This window comes from Ursus maritimus, unplaced genomic scaffold, assembly GCF_017311325.1.
Source record: "Ursus maritimus isolate PB19 unplaced genomic scaffold, ASM1731132v1 scaffold_7, whole genome shotgun sequence".
NCBI lineage: Eukaryota > Metazoa > Chordata > Mammalia > Carnivora > Ursidae > Ursus > Ursus maritimus.
Window position 1 is genome coordinate 62,345,833 of NW_024426885.1, and position 15,281 is coordinate 62,361,113.

Consider the following 15,281-nt stretch of genomic DNA (forward strand, 5'->3'; position numbering starts at 1 on the left):
TTTAGCTATCTTTTGGAAAGGAAACATGGAACTTGTGTTGCTGAGCTGTCCGGGGACAGCAACATTACGTCAACACTAATAACTTGCAGTTGGAGAAGTTTAATTTGTTGGAATCCTATAGGATAGAGAAGGTAAGCCAATGATACATCCCTTGTTAAGCCCAAGAAATGTGTGCCGGTGGAATCTGCTCCTTTTCGCCTGGCATTTATTAATTTCACATGCACATTCACTCACGTTCCTGTAAGATGGAGGCGAGTATCACTTGCTTTACTGTTTCTTGATTTTATTCTCTGTTGTCCAGGTAAAAATCCAATAGTTCTACGAATTACCATTTAGGTAAAGTCAGACACAAAACAGTGTTTCTGTTGCTGATTTGCCAATACCGATAAAATATTCCTCAGGGGTTAGAAAAATGACCAAGATTGTGATAAGTTTGAAGCCTGTTCACTTGAAAGGAGGCGGTATCTACGAATAAATAGAAATCTAAGTTGGATTTATGGGCAAAAATACTGAATTTTAAGCACTGAGCTTTCCTCATCAGAATTTCAAGAATACGGGGGCGCCTGGGTGGCACAGCGGTTAAGCGTCTGCCTTCGGCTCAGGGCGTGATCCCGGCGTTCTGGGATCGAGCCCCACATCAGGCTCCTCCGCTATGAGCCTGCTTCTTCCTCTCCCACTCCCCCTGCTTGTGTTCCCTTTCTTGCTGGCTGTCTCTGTCTCTGTCAAATAAATAAATAAAATCTTTAAAAAAAAAAAGAATTTCAAGAATATGAGATAAGTATAATTGAGTTAATTAAATACCTCACCTACTTGGTCACCTTTCTTCATTATCGCTCTTTCCTTTTTCCTTTATTGAGCTTAATCAAATGTCTAAATTAAAATTATCCAATAAGTACATATGGTATTATGGTAGATGCTGAGTGAACAGGCAGAAGAAAAAGAAAACTAACATGTTTGAGATTTAAAATAAAGGGTAGTATTCTGATTAAGTGTTTAAATATGTGGGAATAAGAATAATTATGAATATTTAGCATTTGTTGATGCCCAGGCTCTTTCAAGTGTCCTACACTGATTATTCCAAGTGATCCTGACAGCAGCTGCAGTGATTTTCTGTTTCTGTTTTCCCCCATTTTTAGATGATGAAACTGAGGCGCAGTTTTAGATTTTAAATTTCAGATTTTAGATTTAAATTTTAGATTTCAGATTTTAGATTTAGATTTTAGATTTTAGATGAGGAAACTGAGGCATTTTATGTAGGATCACTGAGCTGGCAATTGAAGCAGCAGGGGTATCAAGTTTAGGGACTCCTGGGTGGCTGTGTCGGTGAAGCGTCTGCCTTCGGCTCAGGTTATGATCCCAGGGTCCTGGGATCGAGTCCCACATTGGGCTCCTTGCCCAGCTGAGAGCCTGCTTCTCCCTCAGCCTGCTACTTCCTCTGTGCACTCTCTCTCTCTCTCTCTGACAAATAAATAAAATATTAAAAAAAAAAAGAGCCTAACGGTTTAGAGGAGAAAGGATGTGATGAAGTGTACAGGGGCTGGGTAGGGTAGGGAGAAGGGCCGTGATGGCCTTTGAACTGGAGCAGGAAAAATGGGTAAGAGACAGGAGGGCAAAGGCTGTGTAGTTCAAGGACTTCCTGAGGAAGGTGAGTGTAGGAAACCTTGAGCAGATCTCCCTGGAGGAAGCACACAGCCTTATCAGTCTTCATTCAACAAACATATGTGGAACGGTTGATAGGTATTCAACACTGTTTGAGTGTCAAGAATACGGAGGTGAATAAAACAGGTAAAATCCCACCCTGAAGCAACTCACATTTTAGTCCAGGGACTCAGAAAAATAAAGAAGTCAATAAGAAACAAGTGAGCTAATAAGTAACAAATGAGCGATGAGAACCCTGGAGGCCTGCTTGCGGTTACAGAGATGAGGGGGCAGGGGGAAGATTCCACTGGGCGGTCAGAGAAGCCGCGCTGGCCAGGCAACATCTGAGCTGAGTCTGTTTAGAGAGGAGGAGCCAGTGTGGGAAGAGCCAGGGTGATGAAAAAAGAGAGAGCGAAGGGCCGAGTGTGCCCTGGACATTTCTGACATACCCCCAGAAGACAGATAAAACTGCCTTGCTTTTCTCTTCTTCCTTGTCTCTACTCTTCCCCATGTCCTTTGCCTCCAAGTGAAAAATTCCTTCAAAATTTTATATTGTTACCATATCTCATTTGAAACACCATGTGTTAGACAATGTCTGGGTGGCTTCCAACTAAAAACAGGAAAGACAAATTAGGAATCAGAAGACATTCTATCCTAAACTGATTTCAAATTCAAACCAATTTTGTAAAAACAAAAAAAACTCAATGAAATCTGTGTTGAATACTCAATTGTATTTTGAAGGTTCAACAGCAGAAGTAGAAACCTAGACTTGACAGAAACCATATGAAGCCTGGCCTTGAACAAGTCTCGGGTAGTATAGGAGAACGCCTTTGTCTGATGTCATTCCGTAGTGTTTGACAGTATGTATCTTCCGTTATCAAAATTGTTTACAAAAATGCCAGTGAAACAGTCGGGAAATAAAAGCACTCTTCTGCTGATGATCTTTTTGGCTATCAGGGAGGATGAAATGAAGGGATTTAGAAGGAGGGCTTGTGATTTCCATATGGCCAACTTGGGCAATGGAAATTTCTCCCAGCAGATAGACTATTTCTCCCATTGTTCGCACTTGCTGTCCAGATTTCTTGAAATCTCTGTTTAGCTTTTAAGTTATTCTAGGAACACTTTCCACTGTGTATTGGATTTATCAGCCCTGTCTGCAGTGTGTATCGAGAGTTTTAGCTTGTCTAAGGTCACAACTAGTTATACTAAATCACATATTCACTGTCTAAATCACGTGTTGTTTGTGTGTATGTGTTTTATGTCCTGAGCCTTGAGCTCAATGCACAAGGATGACTTAGGTTTGCATCTTTTTTGGAAGCACACATTGAATGTTATTAACAAATGACTTTGTTTTTCGTGATCTGAGTCATGGTTTAGGAAGAAGAGTCTTATCTTAACTTGAATTAGTCCTATGCTTCACTCCTAAGAGTTTTATTTCACAATGGACTTGGGATCAAAGCAATAATTAGGTCTGCATTTAGAATGGGACCCCCAGGAAACTGAACCATTAACTGAAACTGGATGCTTTTTCCAAGATTATGTTCAACGGAGACATTTAGAACTAAAAATTAAGGTTCTAATATTTTGTAACTTCTTATACTTGACAAGGAGAAAAACCGAGTGCAAATTGGTGTGGGCAGCTCCCTTGAGCCGGTATAAATACATCCCTCCTTCTCAATTTCATGCATTTTTCCTTCTCATGCAGTGCCATTATTTGCATACAGCATCGGGACAAATCTGAATAGTTTAACTTCTTTTCCAACAATGGAAATTTCACCTTTCCATCAAGTCCCCTCCCCATGTGCATGTCCCTCACTACCCCAGAAGTTCCTCTGACGTACTGGTATCAGGAGAGTTAGAAATAGGGGATATAAGTTCGTTTGTTAAAGAAAACCAGTGTTTTGCTTTTAAATAAAATAGGGGTTTTTATATGCATGTATCAAAAATGGACCTTTCTTTGAAAGTCACAGTGAAGTAATATTAAGGACGTACAGATTGTTAATATAAAATGCCAAGGTGGGGACTCATTTGGTTTCTTTTCTCTGAATACGAACCTACGGTTGTTGTTTAGGGAGGGGTGTTATATTTTATCTTCAGTTCCTCCTATTGATTTCAAAGAGACTGACTTAATGTTGTTGGCTTATTAGAATAAAAAATTAGCATTCCCCAGGGGGAAAAGTCGTCTCTACCATCAGCGTTGCTGCCAGCCCTGGCTGAGTCCTTCAGTATTCCTTCCTTTGCTTTCTTATTTCCCTGATTGAGCCTCCTGTCTCACACACCTGTTTTAATCTGCCTCAAATAACCTCCTAATAAATTGTCTGTGCCATTTTCCGACAGTCCGTTAATAGTAGTGATGAGTGTGACGATGAAGGTGATAATGGCGATGGTGACAAAAGGGGTGGACACAGTTATCAGTTACTGAGTAGTGACAACGCTGGCCTGCTTTACCTGCCTTATGTCAGCGATCCTCACGATGACCCTCCCTAGGAGATCGTTTTTCTCTTCATCACCATTTTATGATGAGGACACTGCTGCCCAGCAAGGCTCTATTGCTTGTCTAAGGTCACAACTAGTTATACTAAATCACAAAAACAATTCCTAGCCTCTGGTGAGCGCTCACATGTATTGAGCTAGGAACGCACATTGCCCGCATTACCTTATTCAGGCCTCCCTACAGCCCTGGAGGTACGATTCTTGCTTCTACCGGCTCAGGAGGAAGCGAAAGCTCAGAGGCATTTCCATCCCCATCCCAGCATCCGACTCCACCAGCCGATTTCTTGGGCTCTGCATTCACTACACAGATTGGGTTTTGTCTGTGGAAAATACAACTACATAGATTTTTAGGATCAAGGATTCCCTATAGCGGGAAAAGGGTCAAAGTAGTTTGCCTTTTTCAAAATTGGGGTGACCTGAAAGTGAGCACTGGGATGATTTAGCTTAGAACAGAATGTGGAAAAGTGCAGAGTACACATGGACACGGCTCAGAGACACTCTCGCGCAAGCAGGCATGCTTGGAAAGCCAACACAGGGTGTAGAACAAAACAGAAGAGGGGGAATCCTCGAGCGCTTTATTTTTGGTCCTAAAGTGAAGAAACAATCTCTTCTACAGAACAGAAATAAATACCACTGTCTTTTATAGAATGAAATGAGTTACAGCATTACATAAATAACATCCATCATGCATTCTATCCTCTCAGAGACCATTACAATTCCTGTAGTCGTTAGCACTTAAGTTCACTTAATCATTAAACAATCATTTATTGTACTAAGTGCTATAATGATGTTCTTGACGGAATATAAAATACATGCAGCTATATGAGAACAGGAAAAAAACAACACCCTGAGAACCAAATAATTTCCCACAAATTCAGTCCAAGACTGCGGAATAAAGGTATGATCATTACGGTCTGCTTGTCAGACAAGGAAAACTTCTCCGGTAAGTGATTTATGTACTGGCCTTCGTAGTGGCTGGGGTTTTACAGGAGTGCTGAGAGGAGAGAGAGAAGAGCTTTTCAGATTGAGGGAATAGCATGATAGCAGTACTTAGGGTTTTAGTTGGAACCAATTCATTTAAGAAGATGTCATGATTTTCTTTGCCTCGGAAATTTTGTGAGAAAAATAGTACATAGATCCTAAAATTGATGCATATTTTGTTCCTACAATTTGTTTAGTCATACTGAAGCGTACTGCTGTGTTTTGAATGTGAGCAACCTCAAATTTAATAAAGCTCACTCTTGCCTTAGATATCCTTTTGGAACATTTTAAGTGAAGCACCCAGTACTAATTTTGCCGCCAGTTTATATCATAATTTGGGAATATGACTTTATTAGAAAAACAACGGGCAATAACAGACAATGAAAATTACAATGAAGAGCCCTACTATTCCCCTTCACAAGTGTTATCTTGGTAAAACCTAAATGTGGGCATTTGTTAAGGGCTTTCAAAGCCTAAAGAATGGGCATTCCCGGCCCATGTGAAATTCCTTCCGGTCTCCTGTGAACTTGTACTTCACCTGCTCTCCCAGAAGATCACGGACGCGACAAACCCATCCTCTGATTTGGGCACCTGTTAAGACAGGTTCACCTCTTATCTGATTTTCCTTTCAGAGGGAGCACTCGTGAGCTTAGGGCCAATTGGTTGTGGCCTCCTCCCCTCCCTAAGGGGCAGGCACAGGCAAAGGCTCTGCGCAGGGAGGGTGTGCTGCTTAGGAAGACGAAGGGGTGGGTGGTGTCTGCGGTTGGATTCGTGCCTTCCCAGGGGCCCGGGGCCCTGTGTTCTGCAAGAACATCTTCAGGTGTCTGTGGGAGCTTTCCTGCTGGCCACTCTTGCCGCCGTGGACCGACACTAAGCCGTTGCTGAGCAGCCCGGACCGAAATCGCGGATGCTAAGGCCCACTTAGAGAAAGCAGTCTGTGTGAAAGGAGGACAGACAGTCCTTAAACTGTTAGACACCATTTGGGGGCTCATGAAAGGGTATCTTGACCTAGTTTCTTGATTTCCATGAAAATAGGCCTATTATTATAAAGTGCTCTGGAAATTTTATTGAGGACACTCAAGGCAGTTTAACGTGAGACTGTGAAACTTGGGTCTAGCATCCTTACAACTCCAATCCGCCTTTCTAGCATGGGAAATACTGAGGAATGAAGCGCAAATAAAATCGCGATCCACACCGATGTTATCTTGGAACAGTAGTTTCGCTTCGCTTAAATATTATCTCTTTTCAGATGTATGCATGTGATTAGAAGACTAGAATCTTCACTGTTTGCAGAGAGAAAATTCAAACCGGGTAGTGGGGATATTATGGTTAATTTTTCTATTTCCTTATTTATATTATAATACGTTCCTCAAAAGAATGAGGCTTACTTTCTCAATAAGAAAATGATAATTGTCATTTTTAGAAAAAAGAAAATGGAACGCTCACTTTAGACTAACGGTGAGCTAAACAAAGTAGATAAGGTCCCTTGGAGGGCTAAACTGCCACATGTCGGGACACAACCATTTTGTGAAAAACATTGTGATTTGTTGAAATGACAACTTTGTATGATAAATAATATTTTATTTTTGGATGAAACAAACAAAAAAATGAGGCTAGCTCTTTAAGAGCTCAGGGCAGTGTCTAGCAGGCAACAAGACCTTTAACATATTTGATTAGTAAACACATGAGTACATAAATAGAGAAAAAAATCCTTTAAGATGTTGCTCCCGCCATGTGCTTTAGTGAGAACCAGTGGGTTGGATAAGGGCTTTGGTTTAAAAAACAAAACAAGGGGCGCCTGGGCGGCTCAGTCGTTTTAGCGTCGTCTTTGGCTCAGGTCATGATCCGGGGGGTCCTGGGGTTGAGTCGCGCATCATCAGGCTCCCTGCTCAGCGGGGATCCTGCTTCTCCCCCTCCCTCTGACTGACGCTCTGCCTACTTGTGCTCTCCCTCTGTCAGATAAATAAATAGTCTTTTTAAAAAAATTATAAATAAATAACAAAACCAAAACCAAACTTCCGTGGAGAGAAAGAATAGCTTTTGAAAGGTTTTAATTTGAAAAAAAAAAAAAATAAGCAAAATAATTTGTCATTAAAGCATTAATGTTGGGCACCTTTTGTATTCTGACAGGATAGTGGTAATTGGTATCATAGTATATTTGCGTCTCTAAGGCCAGATAGCTGATTAGTAATAGGGTTTTACACATTTTATAAAAATTCCCCGCTTGGATATGTTTTATGAATTTATCATAAGTTTATCAGTTTTGTTAGCTTATTAATAAATAGTATATCTTATTTTCATAAACAAGTATCTAGAAACCTGATTTAAGTTATTTCTGGGTTGGCTAGCCCCCTCTATGCTATTAGACTTTATACAAAGTACTTAGCTCTGACTTACTTCTGATGCAATTAAGACATAAAGACTGGAGTAAAGTTACATGGCAGCTCCTAAGGAAAGGCTGCAATTTGATTAGTTACACAGAAAAAGGTAGGATCAGGCCTAGTTTTTAATTTTTAGAGTTCAGATTCTCCTTGGTTCCAAAACTAGAATTGCCCTGACACCACATGATCAAGAATATGGCAAACCTTCAAACTAATAAGTAATGGCTAGAATGTCACCTTGGAATATTAAATCTTTCATAGTAGCAAAACAATATTAAACTCATATAAGAACAGAATAATTAGTTTCCCTCAGTAAAATTTCTGATAAGAGTCACTTTATGGCGATATTTCAAGAAGAGGTTTCTAGTCAAACCAGCAACAGGGTGTCAAGAACATAGAAACTTTAAATCAACCAGGGCCTTATCAAATCAACAAATATTTGTGGGGAACCCACCTTGTGCCAGGTGCTGTGGGAGGCGCTGAGGGCATAATGATGAACACACAGCTTTTGTGCTCATACTACTTACAGTTTCTGGGAGACAGTTAAGTGGCAACGAACACACACGTGCACATCTATAATTATAACTTTTGAAGATCTAGAAGGCGAAAGTGAAGCGTGCTATTGGACAAGTACAACAAGGAGATCTCATTTAGACTGGAGGCACAAGGAAAGTTCTTCCACGGGGTCTCATACCCCCGATGTGAACTACGAGAAGGAGATAATCAGGTGAAGAGGGGGGTAAAGAGATATTTCAAGGAAGAGAAATACATGTGTGAAGGACTGAGTTAGGAAGGTACGTAGGTTTTCTCCAGAACTGAATGAAAAGCAATGTTATGGGAGCACGGCGAGGAAAAATGTCAAGCAACGAAGCCCAAGAGGTAGACAGGGCCTTGACCGTGGCATTTTGTGGGCCATCATGGGCAAATGGCCCACGCAAACCATGACCGGATGACAGGAATTGCCTCCACATCAAATGTGGAGTTAGGGATAATGACGTCCTCAGTGGTGCAAACCATTTCCTTGGATTCAAGATGTCTTAAATAGGTTTAGTTTGGGGAATTATAGTTTGAAAATAGGATTGATTGTGAGTTATTTGAAGAAACAGCCTAACCTGGGATCCTCTGGGTCCTCCTTGAGTGTAGGTACCGAACATGTAGCTGTGAGTTTACGTGCAGAGCTGAGGCTCGGCAAGGCAGCGGCGCACGTGTGTTGGGCTATGCACTATCAGGCCCATGACACGCACTGTCTCCTCTCATCCTCGCAACCGTCCAATGAGCTGGATACTTCATCGCCATTTTATAGACGAGAACATGGAGTCACAGGGAAGGTAGCAAATTTCCACTACCTTGGAAGATGTACCTTGGAACAGATGATTCAAATCTGGGTCTCTTAGGTTTGTGTAGTAATTCCTCACAGGCCACAAGTCCAGGAGCGTACTTGCTACTGGATCTCCTGAAATGGGAATAAAAAAAGTCCTTGTAGATGCCAGTATCCTCCATTCCCTCCACTTTATTCATAAGTTCAGGCACTCAAGCATTTCAGCATTGTCTTAATAAGCATTTATTAAAGACTTAGTAAGACACCTGATTATCACTGAGAATGAGAAGAAAGAGGGAAGGGATATAAATATACATAAGACAGAATCTGCCTTCAAGGACCCTGTATTAGGAAAGCTAAGGCTTATATACACATAACCATGAAATAGTGGAGAATGTGTTGGGTCTCAAGAGAAATATAAGCTAAGATTAATTCCTGCTATGCCTCTGAAATACAGGTAGGATGTTGATGGGTAGAGAGGCAAGAGGAGAGCATTCCAAAGCAGGCAGTCATAATTTGGAGGGACATTTCCTCTAAAGTCATTTCAGAACCTCTCTTCTCAGATTAATCAAGCTGACGGAGCAGGGAGCACTTTGTTCTTAAGAGGGACTAACGGTCAAACAAAACATATGTGATACGTGGCTGAAATGTATTCCTCATATCCAAAGTAGAATATATTTAGACACGTTTTAATACTTCCCTAGATAAGAGAGACTTCTATTTTCTTCGTAAGGTTTGTTGTTTTAATTTCAGCTGTACAACTACCATGGCCGGCTACAGGGGAGTTAGAGAGACAGGAAGGAGAGGAGGAAGTTCCTGATGGTGATCTGCTATCGATCACTTTGGCGTGCTCTCCATTTCACCAGTAACTCTACCTGGAAGCCTCCTGAAATTCCAGCAAATCCTCTCTGGTGTAGGGTTAAGAGGGTGGGACATATGGGGAGAAAGGCTATGGACTGAGTTGAATATGATAAATTCCTGAGCTTTCAGTGTGATTGCTTCTTTCTACCCTCTTCTCACTTATGTCAAAAAAGACTATGAGGACAGATTGAAGTGAGGGGAACTTTGTAGAAAACATTTTGTTTTGTTTTGAGGATGTGGTGCAGGAAGAGAAACGGGAAGTGGAAAGACTAGAATATGGAGGCTTTGAATGTCAGATTACGGAATTTAGATGTTCTGTAGCAGGTAACATAGAAAATCTTGGATCTTGAAGTTTGTTGTTTTTGTTTTTAAGGTTTTTTTTTTTTTTTGACATAACCAGATTCCTAAGTAGAGGAAATACCTTGAAATAGGATAGTATTTTCTTTTCCAATTATAGAAATAAGTCTTATGCGTAGAAGATATTAAGGGTTGTTGTTTGTTTCATGTTCAACCTCTTTCAAGAGTTATTATATATTCAGTCCATGCTTTCCCTAGATATTATTGTAATGGTATTTTTAGGGGAGTCGATCCCAAACTTACTTCCGAGAAACTTGAGAAAATTCCAATCCAGTCAACATTTGAGGTACCCGAACAAACATTTACATATTCCAAATGTCCTTGCAACTGGAATTCATTTCCTTTCTCAATCTCACAAAGGAAATGCTCTCTCCTGGTGTTTCCCTTGATATGTAAGGTCAAGGAATTAATTTTCCCTTTTCTTTTTAAGAGTATGTTCAACATGGGGGCTTTTGCTATCTCTCTGTCTCCCAGCCATCTTCTGAGTCAGATTTCAATAATATCATGACCCATAACTTTTCTTTCAAAATTAGTTCTTTGCAGGAAATCAAAGCTGGAGGAGTGTCTATATTAAATATTGATTTTTTTTTAAAAAACTCTCACTTTCTTTTGTCCTTTCTTCCTTCTTTCCAGAAGTTGAAAGGCAATATTAGTGAAAGGGTTAACAGCCTTGAAAAAGTCCATTCTAGATGTTCTCTTCCATTTAAGTTTGCTCACTTTTCTCTCCTGGATTATATAATATGGTTTTAATACCATTTCACTGAAATAATTCTATTTGTTGAGCAATTAACATTTCTATTTTTCAGGTCAATTTAAACCATCACATGCATATACTAAAAGTAGTTTAATAAAATTATATTAACTTACAATTTTTTCTTTGAGATGGCCTATAAAGCAACAGTCCAATCTAAAATGAAGTGTGATCTTAAGAAATAAATTTGGAAAGTATATTATTTTTATCTTATTTCAAATTTCTAAGGGCATATTTTCATTGTATAATGTCCTATAAAAATACTAATGGTGGTTATCTATTATGGAATGCCCACCTCTGCCAGGCACTGCTTTACAGAAAGTATAATAAAGACCTCTGTGAGATAAATGTGACCAGTATGGCCTGAATTGTGTCTTCCAAAAACTCGTGTGTTGAAGCCCTAACCCCTAGGGTGACTCTATTTTGAGACAGAGCTTTTAAGAAGTTATTAAGGGTAAATGAGGTCATAAGGGTAGGATCTTAATCCAGTAAGATTGGTAGACTTTTAAGAGGAGAAGTGAGAGACAGAGATCTGTGCACGCCCAGGGGAAAGGCCATGTGAGGACCCAGCAAAAAGGTGGCTGTCTATAAGCCAGGAAGGGAGACCTCACCAAACTTCCAACCTCCAGAAGGGTGAGAAAATAAATTTCCATTGTTTAAGCTACCCAGTCTGTGGTATGTTGGTATGGCAGTCCAAGCTGACTAATACAGTGACTGTCTCCATTTTGTGGACTAGGAAGCAGACAGAGCCAGTGGCAAAACTGGTATTTGAACCTAAATATGTTTGACTATAAAAGCCCACTCTTCGGACTGCCCTCTGAATTTTGAGCCAGAAAATAATGAATATAGATAGCCTTTTAAAATAATACCAAGCACTACATCTGTTGTTGTTTGTTTGCATTTTTATTTCTACTAGGTTTAGCAGATACACACAGTCAGTTGATATTCCTCATTCCTGGTCATTATCATCTGATTTTTGTGTTCTAGCAGGATGTTACTATTTGAGCTTTCAGAATTCTAGGTTAATATTAAACCATGTAGCCAATCTTCCTGAAATTGCAATGTTGAAAAATCCAAGAAGATTTACTATTGCTGTATTTGCTTGTTGTAAAACATAATAAACACAAAATATCCAGTTTTTGCCTGAAACTAGTTGGCAGTGTCCCATTAAACCATATTAAAATTAACTTCTATTAATTGGATTAGAAATTCAGTGAGAATGACAGCTGCTAGTGCCTTTTGCAGTTACTTTGTTTCTCTATAATCCATATGGCAGAAATCACATAATACTTTTTTCCCTATTGAAATAAACACTTGAGATAAAAAGGTTTGACTCGATGTGATCGGGGTATGTGTATTTGTTTTTCTTTTTAAAAAAATTTTTTTCTGTAAAAACTGAGAGATCTTTTTCCCTCTCTTTTACAGGTTTTCACCAGCCATATTTTTATATCTGATTAGCATTGTTCCATCATTATGGCTTCTTGAAATGCATGATGAGACCCAGGTATGTCCCTTTGGAAAGTAAGAAAGTGGAATATTCATCAGTAAACTACTTTTATACTATAATCCAATTTATTTCAGAAATGCACTTCTCAAAGGAACCGGAGTTATCAAGAATTGAATAAGTAAGAGGCCATTAGCAAAAGAAAGTGAATTCATGATCTATCAAAACCAACAAAAATGTTACGTTTGTTTAAGATTTAAGATTACATAATTAATTAACAACTTATGTTAGAGATCTTGTTCCTAAGCACCCCCGGCCCCCAATGTGCTAGAGTTTACATGGGGTAGGGGAGGATTGTGTGTACAAATTTGGTTTTAAACTTTGCAGATTCAATGAGTTTCTGTATTGTACTACGAATGGGCAGGGCTCAATAATCTAGCATCCTATAAAATGACATTTTTAAAAGTAGCAAAAACTAAAAAGAAACCCCATTGTCCAGGCTCTGCTATGTAAATGCAATCAAACTTGGAGGGGCTATTTGAAACAGTCTGTCTTAAAATTCAGGCCTTACAGAGTACAAAAGATTCCGTTTTGAGGGTCCCATGAGCTGTTTTAGTGAAATAGGAATTCTACTCTGGAGCCAGACACGAAGGGTAAAGGAGAGCAGTATGAGACTCACCATTGGGAAAGGTGGGCTATATGTATTAGGACCACACTGACTTAAAAGATAAACAATGGCTTCCAATGAGAGTCCCTAATCTATAGAGAGAGAAAGAGCTACTAATTTTTAAGTGAGTTGCTTCTTACATGGGCAACCCTAGGTAGCAGGATCGGGACTGGATTCACAATTTATTACTATTAATGCTCCCGCACAACACTGCAGAGGGCGGACTCCAGCAGATTTCAGCCTGGACCTCACATCTTCTGGGCTCAGGTTTCGGGACTATGTTACAGATAAGCTGTAGTTACGATATAATATTATAGTACTGATACGGTGCATTAGTCAAGATAAGAATTTGCCCCTATACAGATTTCTTTGCTGTGGTTGGTCATTTTATAGTAAAGTTAAGCCTCTGATGTATGTTTCAGATATTCAAACCTTATCTGGAAAATGCTTGCTCCAAATTTTAGGCACACACAGGGGAATTTAGCCCTGTGGACTATTTGTAATTCCACAAGCGCATACCAGTAAAATAGGCATGAAGAAAACGTTTATCTGCTTTAAATCCCCTATTTAAAAAATATTAAAGTCATAGGCTATCTCTATGACTGTAGCAAAATATTTTTGTAACACTGGATTGGCTGGTTCAAGTTATCATGGTTTTTAAAAATCGTACCATAAGGAGTTAGGGGACTGTTTCAATTTCCTAACTACTTACTACTTTCAGGGGTATGGAAATAAGCTCTGGTGATTTGAATCATTTCTTTCCTTCGCATCCAATTCGATAACATGACTATCATCCACAATAACAATTCATTTCCCCAAATGCTTTTATAATATAAATGCGTTGCACAGTTAATTGATATACAGGTCAAATCCCATTACAACAAATAGCATGCAACCAAAAGCTCTCTTTTTAATAAAAAAAGATTTTTGAGCCCCAGGCAGTACCTCTCTAATTTTCATACTACAAAAGAAATTGGACCTTTAGTAGTAATGGATTTGACTCATTTTGACACTAAGAATTAAAATGAATGCCCAAAGATTGAATTGGGCAGGGTGGGCAGAGATGGAAGTAGAAACAAGCAAGAGAAAGGGAGACAAAACAGTCTTGGAATTGCATTTAAAGAAATGAGAAATAGCAGAATAAAGGAAGGTACAGCAATTCTCTTAGTCCATTCGTTTAAAAAAATTTGGTTTTGATAATAACAACTTTTCCTTATGTAGTCCTTTCTTTCAAAGTATTTTCAAATACATTTTCTCCTTTATGAACTCAGCAACTCCGTAAGTTAGGCATGGTATATACATTTCTATTTTAAAGAAGAGGACCCTGAGACTCAGAAAGGCTAAGTAATTTTCTCAAGGCCACACAGCTAATCAATAACAGTTCTGGGGCTTAACACCTAGGTCTTAAACCCTACTCTGTTAAACCACACTCCCTTTCTCAGTTTTGTGTTCTATGTTTTAGAGGAGTTCTCATCCAAATCATCTGATCTTTTTTCATGACAGGATAGTAATTTAATTTCCTTTCACATTTTCCATTTATTCTACATCCTAAATGTTCTAACCTATGTCTTGGCCTTAGGAAAACATCCTGACCTATCTCATTAGGACATTCCTCCTAGGTGATCAGTTCTGTACCTTCATTTCTGCATCTGGCTAGGTCTACATGACTGGAAACAAGATGATTATGACAACAGTTATGACCGTAACTCTTAGGTCTACTTATGAAGTGGCACGATTAAAACAATGGAAACTTTCTGGTCTTGATGGTGTTAGGGTCTGGTTTGACCCAAAGGAATATTCTTGAAGCTAGTAAGAATTTTTAAGACACAGCCCATGAAAAAGTGGCTTGTTGGTACCCAGATCATCTACATTAACGCACTATACAATGCTAAGTGGAAATAATAGTACCATAAAAACAATACAAGTCAGGTTACGTTGTAGGAATCAAACCAGTTGTTCTTTGCAGTCCTAACACAGCTGCCACTTAAAGGAAAATCTCATCAATTTGTAACAAGTAGAATTACAAGAATGGAATGGGACTCAGGTTGCAATATCATAATATGGACCACAAAGCTATTCGCCACTGCAGGGCAGATGACTTTTTTTTTTTTTTTTAAATAATCGGATGTCTATGGATTTTTAGTGCTAAGGATGTAAAAAAAAAATATCAAGGTTACCACTTTTAATAAATAGTCTGCTTTCATGCCTATGGAATAAAGTGGCCAAAATTGTTTCCTCTTGCCCATTTGATTCTCACAAAGATGCAATGAGGATTTGTTGCTTGATTCTAAGATTTAATTTTTTATCTTCATTATCTTTTCCTGGAGCCTTAGCTGTACAGGAAAAAAAAAAAGGTGCAAACAGCTGGATTTTTGCTATTTAGAGATATG

General features: G+C 39.2%; 1 protein-coding gene across 1 annotated transcript in view; it reads left to right on the forward strand.

Annotated features, from left to right (window-relative positions):
• Positions 1-15,281, forward strand: part of TMEM26 (transmembrane protein 26) — a 40,583-nt gene that overhangs the window by 3,969 nt on the left and 21,333 nt on the right. The window contains exon 2 of the mRNA XM_040624384.1: positions 12,206-12,284. Coding sequence (XP_040480318.1) covers positions 12,206-12,284 — 79 coding nt within the window. The remainder of the gene's footprint in view (positions 1-12,205; positions 12,285-15,281) is intronic.